We start from the raw sequence: 17,761 nt of genomic DNA on the forward strand, positions 1-17,761 counted from the left end.
ACTTTCAAATAAAAATCAATTAAAATTCTGAAGACGTATAAGAAAGCTTTTAAGAATATAAATGTATATAGAAGCCTAAACCTTTAAGATATATTGGGTTTTTTTTATATAAATAACTGGTGGAGTCTAAATAAAACAGGTTTCCCTGGCAGAATCCAAAACTTCATGAAATAAAAAAAAATTAGATATTCTACTGTTATCTTTCATAACCCGTTAATAAAAATTCATTAAAGAGCAAAAACTAAGCTTTCTAGAAGTAAAAGAAAAGAAAATGTCAGATTTCTTGCAAAAGGGGATTAATCTCCATATTTGGGTTATGAGTCTCCACTTATATATAAACAAGTACATTATTTAAGTGCCTAATTGTGACCTATAAGATATTGAGCGTGAAGCAATTAAACAGTGCTGCCCTGAGCTATTGCTATGCAGAGAAGTTTAATGATATGTGAAATATCATGGAGTGCTTGCACATAAAGAATTATCTTCATCAATAAGGAATTTCAATTTGACAAAAAATATTCTTAAAAATTGAGTCTAGGACTACAGTGTACACAATGGTGGATCCTGCAGAGAACATACAATCCCCAGGCAGACTCTAAGGGCAAGAAAATATAGCATTAGAAAAATACAAATAAATATAGTGAGTGTTTATATAGCATTTACTCTGTACAAAGCATAAGTCAAAGTGCTTCACATATACACATATATGTATATATATATATACTTGCATATTTATGTAAGCTAATACATATATATATATATATATATATATATATTTACACAGATACAAATACAAAGAACAGTACATTATTTTATTTTAAGTGTGATTAAGATTTCTGAGAATGTCCTAATTTCAGGAGTTCTCAATGCCTGTCTTGCAAGCACAAGGTCCTGAGTTTGATTCCCAATACCTACATATATATATATATATCTATGAAGATCTCCGAAGCTATCTCTGATTGTAAGTTTCTTCTCTTTAAACTTTTCTCACTGCATTCCACTGTGGAAAAGGCTTTCATTTGTTTCATTCAAAGGCATTTGACACTAGCTTGAGGAGGTGGAAGACTAGGTTACACTTGCAGATGAACTTCATGAACCATTAGTTCTGATCTCTGAGTTAAGATAGGTGCAAGGTAATCAAAGAGAAAGAAATATTTATGGGGGCCAGGGATATAGCTAAGCAGCACAGTGCCTGCCTAGCAAGTGCAACATCCTAAGTTCAATTTCTGGTACAAAAAAAAGCAAAGAAAAAAAGAACAAAAATATTTTTTGGACAATAGCAATTGAATTCTAATTCCAGCTCTGATACATGTGGACTGGGACAACTAACATAATTCTTCGGCCCTTATTTGTAAAATACTATAATTAGACTAAAAAATTTTTACAACTCCTATCTAAATTAAAATTCTGAGCCTAAAAACAAATTGACTTCAAAAGGGTTATTTCCCCTTTGATAAGATAAAAATAATTAGAAGACATAGAACTGTCAAAAAACAAAACTTGAAAGACAAAAACAACTAAAACTCAACAAAAAAAAAAACATAAAGAGTTTTAAGCATATGTACTAAGCACAGTACATTAGTATTGAACTACTTTTTGACATAGTTTATATCTAGAAGACCCATGCAAGCCTCTGTGCTCAGAAGTGGGTCTGTTGGAAGATTGATTTATGGAGGCAACATAGCTGACTTGCTGTTATGAGGTGCGGTATTGTTGGAGGAGTTGGAGCTCTATAGCTGTAGCCTGGAAGGTTATAGCTCCCTCTCTGACTCCTCTTTTTTTTTTCTTTTCTTTCTGTTTTCCATAAGGTGAGCAGCTTTTCTCTGACCAGGCTTTTCATCATGCCTCCTGCCTTGGAGCCAACCAACTATGGACTACAAATACGAGCCAAAATAAACCTCACCTTGAAGTAGTTGATGCCAGATATAATGTCTTAGTGATGAGAAGGTTACTGAGCAATTTATGAAAAGAAAAAGAAATTTCTGGCCATAAATTTTCATTGGAGAATTCTCATTAATAATCTAAAAAATAAACAATACAAAGTCTATATTAACACTGCCAACTCAGTGAGAAATAATGCTAGAAAAGATGAAAGGGGCATGCTGAAGTGTAAGTCTAATCAAATATAGTTAGGCTATATCTGATGAAATCTACAAAAAAAAAGATGTATGATTCACTGATGCAATCACTTGCCAAATACTATACAGTCTTTTAAGTGAAAAGGATTGATATGCATCAATCTAATAATTTTCTATTTAAAAATGAGGGCAACCGACTCAGGATCCCTTCTATCTCTCTCTTGGACAGAAACTTTTTCTCAATAAATACATTCTTCTCTAAACATAAATAAATAATAAATTTTAAAAAATAAAAAACAATGAATAGAAAATACTTTTAGTGAAAATGCTAATTAACTTAGCATTAAGATTCACAGAAGGTTTTTCCCTCAGTTACAGCAACTATACTACTAGAAAAAAAAACTTTCAGATTTAACATTTTCCGTACTACAAAAAGTAACCAAGACTGCAGGCAATCCAGGAAGAATTTATCAAGGAATCAACTGAATTGCAGTAAAACGAGTGAATGTTGTGAATTTTAAGTAACTTTATCGCATCCTCTACTCACAAGTAACCTGGCAGCCCAACCGTCTATAAAAATGCTAAAAGCCAATTGTCATGTAGGAAAGAGAAGTAGGAAAATGCCTGGAAACTTCTCTGAAGCCCATCTCCATTATCAGAAAGGCTCTGTCATTCACACATCAGTTCCTCGAAAAAGCAACTTGGAGGACTTTCTTATTTGGCCTAACTCGGAATTTACCTACTCAGAACTGTCTCTTCCCAAAGACATTTATTGAAAACAACCAGAAGCAATTTTATCATCTGCTGTCTGAGGCACTAGACATAACTTTGGGGAAATTATTCACTATCCAAAATGTCTAAAAGAAAATGATGCTGGAAAAACCAGCTTTACACAGGCTGAAGACTAACACTAGATCCATGTGTATCACCTTGCACTGAACTAAAATCAAAATATATCAAAGATTTTAAACATTAAAATTGAAACACTAAATCTGTTGCAAGAGAGAATAGGCAGAACTCTTGAAAATACAGGGGTAGGCAAAGACTTTATGAACAAAACCCAAAGTGTAAGTAAGTAACACAAAAAATCAACAAATGGAATCTCATCTTTTTTTAAATTTTATTTAAAAGGAGAAAGAGAAAAAACAAAACAAAACAAAACAAAGTGGTGTAACGATACAAGTAATACAGAACTACAAAAAAAATCAGTAAGAAATCATCAGTTAATAGATTACACATTATCATCTTAGAGATAGTTGCTCAAGTCACAGTATCAAAGCATACAAAGTGGACATTCAAACAGAGACTGCAAAAAGTTGTGTTCAATGATCCAACCAAAAACATTAATATGGTCAGCTATTTAACACCCCTAAACACACTTGCAGTTGTATCCTTTAGAGCACTTTTTTCCTTCTCTTTTTTACAATAAAATTTATACATCTTGGGTTTTATTACTCCTTAGTTCTTATTACTTTTTTTGGAAGAGAATAAAGTCAAATATAGCAAAACAAAGCTGTCGGTCAAAACCAAGGATAGATATAGTACATGAAACTTTTGCCAGCAAAAGAAATCACCAAGAGAGTGAAAAGACAACCCAGAGAATGGAAACAAAAACTTAGCCAGTTTGTTCTTCAGACAAAGGACTAATAACTAGAAAGAATTGAAAAATACAGAACTCCCCCAAAATGTAAAGAGTCAATTCGAAAATAGGCACCTGAAATGAATAGACACTTCTCAGAAGAAGTACAAATGGCAAATACATACATGAAAAAATGTTCAACATCATTGATCATTTGAGAGATACAAATTAGCACAAGGCTGAAAATCCATCTCACTCAGAAAGAATCGCTATTATCAACAAACAACCAGTAACAAATGCTGGCAGGGATGTGGGAGAAAGAAACATTACCCCACTATTAGTGAGAGTGTAGACTGGTGCAACTTCTGTGGATATCAGTATGGAGATTCCCCAAACCTAGGAATAAAGGTCCCATTTGACTCAGCTATTCCCATTCTTGGTATCTTCTCAAAAGAATTAAAAGCGTCCTACAACAGTGATATATGCACACCATGTTTGTAGCAGCACAGTTTGTCATGGCTAAATCTTGAAATCAACCCAAATGCCAATCAACTAACAGATGGATAAAAACTATGTGTTTTTTTTATATACAATGGAGCACTACTCAGCTACAAAAAATGATAAATATTAGACATTTATAGCTAAATGTATGGACTTTGAGAGCACACTCTTAAATGAAATAAATTGGACATATATGTGTAAATATAACATTATCTCTGTGGTGTGAAAAACTGAGAGTGTAAATAAGAACCAAGATGTATAATGGATATTGTAAAATAGGAAGCAATTGTTCAAAAGGAAGGGGAAGCTGAAGGAGAATGGAAGGGAAAGTTTAACAAAAATTAGAAAAAAAGGGATAAAATGGAAACAAAGTTTTATAAATAAAGAAGAGAACAAAAGCTAAAGAGAGGGTCAGGGAGTGGGAAAAAAGAAGAACTAAGAAACATCATGTTCAGGTATAAATTCTCTATAATAAATGTGATCCTTAATGTATATTTAAATTGCAAAAATAAACAATTATTTTTTAAAAAAGAAAAATATCCATTACGACTTTTAAAAGCTCATATTCTTGGGGATCTAGAAAGTGTTGCACATGTATAGGGCTCTGTGTGGCTTAAAAAAGATGTAAGAAATCACTAACTGCTCACCTCTGACTGACTTCCGGGCTCTGTGCAAGCAGAAAGTATAGGAAAGTAAATCTACCAGATGCCCGTCTAAGTGCCACAAGCTTGGGCCAAAATGCACCGAGGTTGTCAGCAAACAATGGGAAACCTGTTGGTTCTAAAACCTCTGTGCAATTACTAGCCAGCTATAATCTAATAGCTAACAGAGTAGAGACTTTGTTGGTACATAAGACAGGATATATGTATCACAAATTTCTTAGAAAAATCATCACTTCAGCAACAACAACAAACAGCAACAATCCTGAGTAAATCTGGAACTCTGATTTTCAGAATTGCTTCATTTTATTAAGATTTGCAGTTTTAAATAATGAAAGAGCTGCATACAAATAAGTAAGAAAATATGGCAACTGTAGAGAGCAAGCTGTACCTTGCTGCAAATTACTCCATGTCGAATAGAATAATAGCTTTCAGGCTATGCTTCTCCCTGAGTGTCTCCATTTTGCATTTGATCTTAGCCAGAAGGCCAAGAATCAATGTGACTCCATTCTGCAAAAGAACAACTTTCTCCATCTTGAGTGCAAATGCAGAAGAAAAATGGCTTGTGTGCAAATAGAAAATCACCAGGTGTTGAGCATACCAAACATATCAATAAAACAAATCTCAACTATACAGCACAATCATAAGACACAAACTAATAAATACATTAATCTTGCTAATAAAAAACTGTCACTTGCAAACTTTTAAGATTAAAACAAGGAGACTTGAGAATATGGCTTATTTAAGTTATATCAGAAAAAAAACCAAGGCTGTGGGTTTATGAGACACATCAAGGACCAAAAAATGAAGCAACCTTCTCACCAGGGGCATGAAAGGGAGGGATACCCAGCACTGGGTTATGGACATGCCGCACTCATGAGACCAGCTAGTGACTGTATCGTGAGGTAGACTTGTCAGCAACTCAGGCTCTGTCTCTCAATTTCCAGTCAGCTTGACCCCCTCCTTGACACAGCCCATTTAACTAACTGCCTTCCAGACCCTGAACCAACTTTACACTCATCAACAAGCTCCTTGCCTTGTCTTTATTGGTTTTCAGATCTTTCTTTTCAAATCCTATACCTATTAACCTTTTCTTAATTCTTGTGTAATCTATATATTGTGTAAATGTGATGTGTGACGTGAGTGGTATACATATTATTCAGAAAATTAAAATAAAAGAATCTGTGATTACCCAGCTCATTGGCTTCCAAGTCAACCCTGAGTACTTGGTCTGATTAGGCTGACACAATTGATATGGCTAATGAATGTATCATTATTCAAAAAGTTCTGACATTGTGGAAAGAGAAAAGTGCCTGATTATGTTACTAGCATAGTTCGCTCATGACAAGAAAAAAAAGTAGTCAATAAAAATTATTCCTGGGGAAATCTAGACATTGGGATTAATACATAAAGACTTTAAACTATAAACATGTTCAAAGGAATAGCGGAAACCATACCTAAAGAATTAAAAGAAAGTATCTAGTGATGGTGGCACATACCTGTAACCCCAGAGCTTGGGGTTCTGAGGTAGGACGATAACAAGTTCAAGGCCAATTTAGGTTACATAGTGAGTTCAAGGCCAGCCTGAACTACATAGGAAGATCCTGTCTCAAAAAAAAAAATACATACAACAGACAAATAAATAGAAAAAGAAAGTATGAGAATGATGTGATAAAACACAGGATACTAATAAATATAAACCTTAATGACCTTGGGACAGGTAATAATTTTATATGATGTCAGAAATATTGCCAACAAAATGGTAAATTGAACAGCAGAGGGGTTTCTGAGACAGATGGAAAATTCGAAGGTATTCTGAATTTTAAGTCTGAACAAACAGAACTATTGTGTCACCCAGTAATGTAAGAAGCAAAAAGAAAAGAACTGATTTAAGATGCTTCAGAGTTGACTGTCTGATGCTTAAACCATTGAATTTAATTCATTTTCTTCTCTATTTCTTATTGATTAGATAATTCACTATTGGAGGAAATCTAAAACACAGGAAAGAAAAGACTCTCATGTAATTCATCTGATCACTTGTTAATGACTCCAGTAAAAGGTCTGAATGTCAGAGTAAGAAATACTAGCTCCTGTAATTAATACCATTATCTTAGTAGTTTAAGTTATTTCAATGTTTGCTTATATCAAATTTAATGTAATATATATAGACTTGCAGAGAGTTAGAGTTCTGCTCTGTTCTGTCATTTAAAAAGCTATGCCTTTTCCATGATACGTCTCTACTCTCTGTAACAGATGAGTTTCAAGTCACTCCAGTCATCTTCCTAAGGGAAAAAGTGTAGAACTGAAAGGTGATGACAAACATTGCTCACTTCTGCCCCTAATTCACAAGCAGAAATTCAGTCAGAATGTCCCAGAGATAGATGGAAGGCATTAATTTAGCTCAATGTTTATCACAAAAATGAAAGTAGATAAAATCCTTACCAGAGTAGCTGTGCCTTCAGTATTAATCTTGAATAAATGTCTTATTTTATGCCCTGAAAGCAATACCCACAAACTACTGACAGATAAAACCAAAAGTAATCACAGCAAGGAAGTGATAATATACAAATTGTCATAACCTGGATGTGAAAACTAACTGTGCTGCCATTTGTTTCAAAACTAAAACTACAGCGGCATAAGCACCTGCCTTGCAAGCAGGCAGTCGTGAGTTCGATCCCTGGTACCGATAAAAAAGGAAAAAGACAAAAAAAAAAAAAAAAAAAAAAAACTAAAACTAACGTAAGCAAAATATGGATAACTTCAATTATAAACTTTCTTCCACTAGTCTTTCTTTGAATAAGTTGCCAAAGTAGTTTTAGCTTTAATTTATAAAGCCTGCAACAAGAGAAAAGTAGAATGTTGTCATAAAATTTAATAATGGAATTTCATCCTTTATTGTTTCATTTTCTGTGTAAACATGTTTACATATGGCTATACAGATTTAATTGTGAATGTAAAAAATCTCAGCTATGACAAAAGAAACTCTGCAGTAGAGAAATAATAGATTTAAGTGCATAAGAAATAAATCCTTTCATAAGTCCTTTGTTAAACTGTAATTAGCTGAACAATTCTTTCATTCATGTCTAAGTTAGTAAATATTTACTCCTGTGTTTTAGGGCTTTTAAATTACTGCCTGAGCTCTCAAATTGAAAAAAAAAAACTAATTAGATAAATTCATTATTCTGGAAACAAAGGCAGTGTATTTATTATAGGATGATAGGTCTATGTGTTTTCCACTTCATTTTACACATGCAACACACACACACACACACACACACACACACACACACACACACACACACACAAAACCTCTCTGAAGCAGGAATAAGACTGGCTGCTACATGACTTGTGATATCACAGAATTTCCAGTAAGGATCAAGTTGTTTTCCTTGAAAACTTCAAAAGGGAAATCCAGTGTCTGTTCCAGATTCCACAAGCGTCTGCTTTGCAACCAGTATTTCCCTGCAGTCTGTATCTCGGAATCATGCTTGCTTTCTCACAGACTTCCACTGCACTTAGATTGGTCAGAAGGAAGCAGAGGAGGAGCCATTCTAAACATTTTTTTTTCCTTCATGTACCATATAAATCAGCAGCCGGCACCCTCAGCTCCTCACACTCAAAAGCACGGCTTAGGCTGGGAACTGCCGCTTCTGAGAGGCAGCCGGTGTGACCATGTGCACAAAGATTTGGCTTCCAGTGGCACAGAGACTCCCAGGAAAATTACTTTGAAAAAACACGAATGCACAAGAGCATTGAAGGCTTTATAAATTAAAGCTAAAGTCAAAGCAGAAGTGAGAACAAAAAGCAAACAGCAGACTTTTCTACAGAGAATAAGCATTTTGAAGCCTGAGAAGTTTAAAGTAATGATTAGAGCCATACCTGAAAAAGACTAAAAACTCCAATTCAAGGTCTGATGCTGTGACTGCCCTCCCAGCAGGAATGCAAACCACAGGCTCATAACTCCCAGTTACAAAGACTGGAAGTAACAGAGATTCCCAGACTCTGGAGACTCAATCAGTTCAAGGGGTTTTGAATCCACTTACCGCCTGATGATGAACTCCACCTACCACCATGGGATGCACACTTCACTTCACTTCTGGAACCGCAGCAACTACGGACTGCACAGCAATGCCAGCGAGCCCCTGGGAAAAGGCTATTCTGATGGAGGTTGCTACGAGCAACTTTTTGTCTCCCCAGAGGTGTTTGTGACTCTGGGTGTCATAAGCTTGTTGGAAAATATCCTGGTGATCGTGGCAATAGCTAAGAACAAGAATCTGCACTCACCCATGTACTTTTTCATCTGCAGCCTGGCTGTGGCAGATATGCTGGTGAGTGTTTCCAATGGATCAGAAACAATTGTCATCACCCTGTTAAACAGTACAGATACAGATGCGCAGAGCTTCACAGTGAACATTGATAATGTCATTGACTCTGTGATCTGTAGCTCCTTGCTTGCATCGATTTGCAGCCTGCTTTCCATTGCAGTGGACAGGTATTTTACTATATTTTATGCTCTCCAGTACCATAACATTATGACTGTTAAACGGGTTGGGATCATCATAAGTTGTATTTGGGCAGCTTGTACAGTTTCAGGCATTCTGTTTATCATTTACTCGGATAGTAGTGCTGTCATCATCTGCCTCATCACCATGTTCTTCACCATGCTGGCTCTCATGGCATCTCTTTATGTCCACATGTTCCTGATGGCTAGACTTCACATTAAGAGAATTGCTGTCCTGCCAGGCACTGGTACCATTCGTCAAGGTGCTAACATGAAGGGTGCAATTACCTTGACTATACTGATTGGAGTTTTTGTGGTTTGCTGGGCCCCATTCTTTCTCCACCTAATATTCTACATCTCCTGTCCCCAAAATCCATACTGTGTGTGCTTCATGTCTCACTTTAACTTGTACCTCATACTAATTATGTGTAATTCAATCATCGATCCTCTCATTTATGCACTTCGGAGTCAAGAACTGAGGAAAACCTTCAAAGAGATCATCTGTTGCTACCCCTTGGGAGGCCTCTGTGACTTGTCTAGCAGATATTAAGTGGAGTCAGAGGATACACTAAAAACCTGCAAAAGACTTTTTCATTCTTATACAACCTGCACAATATAATTCAGCAATTGCTGTGTCTTCTGTGTAGTGCTTTGATTGGAAATATCTATTGTATAAATTTGTTTGTGGTTTTGACATAAAAAATATCTAGTATTAGTATTATTTAAATGTCATGCTATCTTTGGTTGTGAAATGTTAATGTATATTATAGGTCACAGGTACTTTAGATTTACAAAAACAACAGACATGTTTATTAAAAGCTCAACAATTTCTCTCCTTGTCATTCATCAGACTTTGTCATTTCATTCTGGTAAAATAGAATTCAGAGATTCACTAAATATGCTCTCATAAAAGTTATCATATATTATACTGTCCAACACTGAAATGTAGAGGTTTGACTCTAACATTAAGGGAGAAATATTTTAAACAATACATACCTAATCATTAAATAATTCAGTGTCCCCAGTGAAATTTCAAGTATTTTCACTAAAGCTTGTTCTCCCTGTGCAGAAGGAGAAACGAAGATATTCTTGAGAGAAAGGAGTTATTGGAAAAAAAAGTAATTTTTTGCATCAGAAAAGTATCATGCTTCTCACAGACAGAAAGATTCATCTGCCCAAACAAACAGCCTCATACTGCACACAGGCAGTGGGGGCACAGTGGGGGAGGGGGTAATAGCAGCTTGCAGAAATCAGAGCTCTCTGGAAAACCTAAGCTGTCATGTCAAGGTGAACTTCGGATACAAAAGTACCCCCAACCATGAGTGATAAAAATCAATCAATCAATCAATAAATAAATAAATAAATAAATAAATAAAGACTTTCTGCCACCTTTAAATAGGGACTCAGTGTTTGCTGAAATGTTCAGGAGAGTTATTATTCCATTCAGAAGTTCAGCATTCAATCTCAAAACTCCTATATAATTGATGAATTCGTTCACATTTATGAAGGAGGTGACTTGCTATTTACTTATTGCTTATTTCTTAAACTGAGGCACAAGTGCTGACCATCAAAGATTTTAAATTTCCAAAACAAACCCCTAGCACCAGAGTTTTCAGGTGATATTTGTAAATACCTAAATGAGGGTGCTTGTGATGAGGTACATTTTCAATAGGAAATAAAGGCACTGACTGAATCCCAACAGAGGTCGTGAAATAAACTAACCTTCCAGTGTCACAACTGGGAGAATGAATCCCTATTTTGCTCCAGAATAATCCCACATTTTTGGCCACTGAGCAATAAAACCTGTGCTTTCCAGTCTGAGTGTACTGTAAAATAGAGAAGAGTGTATCAAGCTGAATATTAGCAGAAAACTATCTTGTGACTGAATGTTTAGTGTCTCTATATGCTCCTGAAGCAGAGATCATATACAAAGGGACATCTTTTATTCAGATCTAATTGTTTGCACATTAATTATAAGACTTGAGAAACATTTAGCATTCATATGGAAACACTAAATCAAAACATACTGGCAAAGTCATTACATTTACAGGTGAAAAGTAATCCTGAAGCAGGATTCTAATACTTTTGATTTGTCTATTTTAATGCAAAAATAAATATGAGTTTTAAAATACAGGCTATTATAATCCTTATAACCTGCTGTTGCTTGGGTCTGAAGTGTGCAGAGGTCCACATGATAAACGTTTGCTCCACAGGATGACACTGTCGAGAAGTGGTGAGCCTGCAAAAGGTGGAGCCTAGTGAGAAGTCCTTGGGTCACTGAAGATGTGCACTTGAAAAAGATAATGGGACAGCAGCCTTCTCCTCTTTCTCTCTGTTGCTCCCTGGTCTTGAGGAGAGCTGTGAACTTCTGCCATGATGTGCTGCCTGACCACTGACCCAAGGCAACAGAACCAACTGATCATGGACTTAAATTTCTAAAGTTATGGGCCAAATAAATCTTTTTTCCTTTATAAATTAACTATCCCAGTATTTGTTATAGTGATGGGACCCTCTTAGCATGTTATAGGCACACAGATGGTGTGTTTGCTGTGGTTGTTATCCCTGTTCATTCTTTCACATAATGATTCTGAGAAACCCCAGACACTGAAGACACTGAAAAAAGATTCGTAAGCGTGGCATGATTCGTGTAGTGGCTGTCTTTTCAGTTGATTCTATTTCTCCCTTATGTGGCATCTCAAATGCTCAGTAGGAAATTCCAATTTATATTCTTTACATTAAAACCTTCTTCTGGACAGGTTATAGTGCACGTTGTGTATGAGTCACCACCGGGCTTCCTTAGATGCCTGTGGCATTATTTTGACCTTGGGTGTCTTTTAGCGCTGAGAATATTATTCACATATCCAGTTCTCCAAACTTCCCCCAGTGATATCATTTTCTGTTATTCTAGTAAAATATATACGCTCCCCCAGAAGGAAAATCCATAACTAAGCCATCCCTGACCTTCATCTCACATCCAGCAAAATTTGGACCCTCTCCAGCTCTAACTGAATGTCTATTTTTTTAACCATGGTGATGCTATGAAATTCTAAGCACAAACAAATGTAATCAGGATTGGAAAGTGCAGGGGAGAGTGGAGCTGGAGGTTTGGAGGAAAGGAGTTTGAAATGCACAAAATGAGGGCACCACAGGACACTGACATTTTGAGCAGAAGCACAAGAATTAGTTACTCCACTTTGAGAACTTTAAATATGTTTAGGACAAAGAAATGGTTTGTAGAAATGCATGAGGACTTTCAACATAAGAGGAAGGGATCCTATTTCTGCTCCTTTCACATCTACATCTAATAGGAGTGTGTCCCTGAGATAAGGCTTACAAAGTTATCCAATCATAATGTGAATGTTCCAGATTGGTTCTCAGAGCCTGGCCAGTTAAATACTGCAGTCTCATTTTCTATGCTGTTTTATTTTTGTGAATTTTACCTCCACTCTTTATGTGCAAGCTCCTTTGAGAATAAGAAGTCACATTTCATATTTTATTCCCACAGAGTCTAACATATTTGACATTTGAGAGATACTAAACACTGTCTAATATAAGTACAGTATTTTTGATTTCTGAAAATTGTTTCCACTGTAGTCTCACCTTGTACATTCTTGATGTTATGGCTATTTCAGTGCTTATGGATGAATTTTTTTCAGCAGTGGCTGCCTAGCCCTCATGCCCTTGTCCTACCTTACCTATCTTCAGAGAAGGACAACAGTTTGTTTGCAGAAGGGAACTGAGTTTCAGTTAAGTGACCTACACACAATAACCTGGTAAAAATCATCTCTAGCCACTCTTCTAGACAGCTATGATCAATTATAGATGTGGAATCATGGCACAAATAAAGTAATAAGGAAAGATATGTCCCACTGACCTTAAGTTTACTGGGAATAGAAGTAATTAGTAATGATTTTCATTATGTCACACATTGATCCATCTAGCTATGATGTTAGGAGTTAGAGCTGTTTGAGGCTAAGGATGCTTGTATGTCTAAAACTTAGCAGAAATGAGAATTTCTCCTCATGATACACCCTTTAGGGATAAAGCACACATGGGCAATAGTGAGTAGAAAGTAAAGTACAACATTATTTCTGTGGCCCTCTCACCTCCACTCCAGTGAAGTGCCTCCTAGAATATTGGACTGTAAGATGTGGCCCTATATTGTAGGACCCAAATGATCCCTATCTCCCACTAAATCCACGTGTTGACATTTTGCCACCTCTCAGCCAACAAAATGAATATCCCTGCACATCATCAATGAAAAGGCAAGGAAAAGAACATGGAAAAGAGAAAAGGAAAGAAGGGGCTGGGGATTTAGCACAGTGGCATAAGCGCCTGCCTTGCAAGCAGGCAGTCGTGAGTTCGATTCCTGGTACCGGTAAAATGGAAAAAAGACAAAAAAAAGGGGGGGGGAGAAAGAGAATGGTTATTACTCTTTAGATTAGCCATGTCAACTTAATGGAAAAATAAGTAAATGTCAAATAAATAAATAATGCATTTATGAGCTTCTGCTTTAAATACATACTGACCCAATCCCTCTGGTGGCTCAGGGATTTCTACATATGAAGTATAAAGATGCAAAATGATTGAAAGCAGTCCTGGTGGACTGTCTTGAAGTCTTCTGCATAGCAGTTACCTATTACTTGGATTGTGTGCCTTCTTGAAAATTCTCTGTAGGGAGATTTAAAGACTCTAGTGTAACTGATAGTAAATTTGGGCATTACAGGAGTCCTAAAACATGTCTACACAGCAGTTCTTCTGTTTGGTAAAAAAGAAACTGGTATAAGTAGAAAGGAAAATTACAAAGACTACTGTCTTCTTTTCTACCTATTTTTGTCATTCTGTTAATCGTGTTGTTCTAGGATATTTTGCCTTTAATCATTCCCTTACTAACTTAAAAGCCAATATTATTATACATGGTATGCATTCTCAATTTTTCCATTCAATTTGTTTTGTTGTGACACAAGAATGCCAAAAGAAACACAGTCATATTAGTTTGGTTAATTAGATCAGTGTTTGGTTCAAATAGATATAAATGTGAGCACTTTCCACCTTGCTTGACCTAGATTGTCCAGCTTCAGAGAATCTTACTGGAAAGAATACATTTCACATGCACATAAAAGCAGACTACAATCAGAAGTTCACATTTACTGCAAAAATTACAGCTTTATTTACCAAGCCCAAGAAACCGACCTATCACATATATGTACTACGGTATCACAAAAGGAATGAAGTAATAAAGGAAATTAGCCTAAATTAGTCACGCTGCAATACAAATCAATATATCCTTGAAATAATACTAAAGAAGGGAAAATGTTGTCTACAAAAAGATATCTAAGAATTTAATTACAACATTTGGATGGTCTTTCACAAATGACTCCTGTAAGTTTTCATTTACCAAATTGACAATTTTTTAAAAGCCAAATGAAACCAAATAAAAACCAGATGAAAAATACTCAAAGTTATTGAAGAAGCAGCAAAATGATTGATTTCCATTGTTTTATTTTCAAATGTAAATCGATACAATTATTTTCAAGGACACCATACAGTATTTATCACCAACCTTTAAAATGTCCATCTTTTGATCACTGCATTCATTATAAAAGAGGGTTTGTTAGACTAAGAAGTTATTGCCTGTTAGGAGCTCACTTCACTTCCCAGAAATACATATCTGATGATTATTAGCATGGTTACCTTCAAAAATCCCAATGTTCATTAATGACATATCATGTCATGATTTTTTCTGTTGTACGAAGTATCAGTACCTTATGAAGTAAAGAAATAATTTACGATAACTTTCTGTTATCTGACACATACTTTTCTTGTCATTCTATTGATTTGTGAAGAAAATCTATATAAAATGACTTTTGGATGAGATCAGATCTTAAGAGATGAACTCTCAAATATTATATAGATTGAGAGAAACTGTCTGTAGCAGGTACAGTTTCTTAATCCCCATTCCAAATGTTCATGGTCTTCTGTGAATAAATAAAATATGCCTGTACCAGTCCTCGAGACCTAGGACTAACCTCTGGTTACTACATTTTTAAACTGCAAGATTTGTTAAAGTTAGTTTTCTTATCTTAAAATATGACAATTATTGGGGCTGGGGATTTAGCTCAGCGGCATTAGCGCCTGCCTTGCAAGCAGACAGTCATGAGTTTGATCCCCAGTACCAATAAAAAGGAAAAAGACAAAAAACAAAATGACAATTACATGCATAATTGGTATATTAAAAGAACAAAAGAAAAATAAAGTCAAGGATGTAAAATTCCACAAAATAATATGCTACATATATAAGCACTAAAAAAGGTAACTATACTTTAAATAACAAAATAAATGGATGAATTTTGCATAAATAAAAACTTCTTAGTTTTATCAACACTTTCAAATATTCAGTGCTAAAAATAAACATTATAGAGGGCTTGCACTTAATTATGTATTTTTCCCTAACTCAAATTTAATAATTTCCTGTGTATTAATATATTTAAACATACTAGGTACAGGATGATACCTGTACTCTAAAGGATAATTTGTTGTCACCAATGCTGCAAATTTTGATACATCTAATACTGCAAAATGCTAATTAAAATGATAGTGTGTCAAACATGAAATAACCAGGTCATCTTTTTCTGAGATTGATTACTCATTCAGTTTTATGTTGTGAACTGAACTAGTACAAAAATCATTATCCAAGCCAATGGCACTGATTTATAGCAAAGCAGTGTCCATGGTAGCAGAAAGAGCATCTGCTTTATACTGAGTCTTGTTCCAAATCCCAAATAAAATGTTTATCCACTCTAGACTCCTGGTTGAGTTATTTAACTAGTCTAATCATCTAGAGAATAATCTTTAAAATGAAAATATCTCTTCTCTTATGGTTAATGATAGATATTTTAAACAGTAGAATTTGATAACTGATTTATAAAATCTAATAGGGCTTGTCACTCATAATAGGTAGCAATTACTATAATGATCAACTACAGACAAAAGTTTTTTAGATCCTTGATTGTAGAAGTTCAATAGTGACAAGGACATGAGTATTTTCAGTTCTCTAGAGTTAAAATACGGTAATCAATTTTAAATCTATTTTCAACATTTTATTTATTTTTAACAAGTAGAGGAAGTAAAAACAGATACCAATGTTTATCATTTTTAAATATGAAGAAACTTGGAATGCTTCAAAAACACTCAGTGTGAATAGACAATCTTTGTCTCATTGACTTCAGAAATGTTTTAATTCTAATCTTCAATTGAGGGTTTCATGCGTAGTTTAACATTATGCTCCACAATTTAGACATATATAGTATATGCTCTTGTTTTATTCAATACTACATGAAAATGCACAGTGAGCAGGAACATGGAAATGTATGTTTGCTTATAATAGAAAAAAGAATTCCAGCACTATTTAGTGCTATAACTTTGTGAAAGTAAAAAGGAGCTTTGATCTAAGACAGAAATTGTTCTTTGGCCCCAGGTTAATGAAATTAATAAACACAGTTTATAATGATCTGGTGTTTTCAACGTCAAGAGACATCTGGAGACTCCACAAATATAAAGACAAGGAAAATTTCAGCAACTCAGGGACTTTGCTGCAAATGAAACTGTTATGGCTTGTTTTCCAAATCTAATAATGCAAAAATTATGAGACACTTTACTGTAATACTCCAACCACCACTAAATACAATTCTAAAGTGAAAATATAACAATAAATTTGCTCATAACTCTTTCTGAGAGTACTACACTTAGGTTAAAATTGTATTTACTATAACCAATTCCCTACAATGAATGTAATCATTTTGTACTGCAAAATTAAAAGTTAAAAAATTCTGCTTACCATAATTTAATTTCTTAATTTGAATGTGTCTTATTTGTAATAGTGAAGTATGAAAATGGCCCTATTAAAAACAATACATTTAAATTTTGTATAAATGTCAGTGTCCTGTAGATTTCATTTAAAATATATTATTTCCCTTTGCTTTTTAAATGACAATAATTATAGATATCTATAGAGTATAATTTGACATTTCAATACATGCACACAATGTATACTGAACAAATAAAGGAAATAAGAATTTCTTTTTCCTTAAGTCTATGTCATTTCATTATGTGTGAATCCTTCAAATATGAACATAACAAAATTCTTTAATAAATATATAATGCATTTTTATAAACTAAAGTCAATGTACTGTGCTACATGAACACTAGAACTTATTCGTTCTAACTTCCCAGCTCCTTTCTGTTCCTCCATTTCTTCACCTTCATTATTTTTTGCTTTGTTTTGTTTTTGGTACCAGAAATCAAACCCAGGACTTTGTACTTGCCATGCAGGCACTTATGCTTCTGAACTGTATCCCCAGCCCTCTTCTTTTTCATTGTGTCGACTTAACATGCTATGTTTATAGATCTGTATATGTCGTACTATCTCTGTATTCTTGAGCTA

General features: G+C 34.8%; 1 protein-coding gene across 1 annotated transcript; it reads left to right on the forward strand.

The window, feature by feature from the left end:
- The first annotated feature begins 8,866 nt into the window (after positions 1–8,866).
- On the forward strand, positions 8,867–9,868 carry Mc4r (melanocortin 4 receptor). The gene has a single exon (NM_001173398.1). It carries the CDS (start codon positions 8,867–8,869, stop codon positions 9,866–9,868), a length of 1,002 nt encoding a protein of 333 aa, NP_001166869.1.
- Positions 9,869–17,761: the final 7,893 nt, after the last annotated feature.

This window comes from Cavia porcellus, unplaced genomic scaffold (genome assembly GCF_034190915.1).
Source record: "Cavia porcellus strain 051 isolate PalLab524CR breed Dunkin Hartley unplaced genomic scaffold, mCavPor4.1 scaffold_20, whole genome shotgun sequence".
Classification (NCBI taxonomy): domain Eukaryota; kingdom Metazoa; phylum Chordata; class Mammalia; order Rodentia; family Caviidae; genus Cavia; species Cavia porcellus.

What these genes read in the sequence shown, in the direction of transcription:
- Mc4r (NM_001173398.1), top strand. Translation starts at nt 8,867, where the DNA reads ATGATGAACTCCACCTACCACCATGGGATGCACACTTCACTTCACTTC.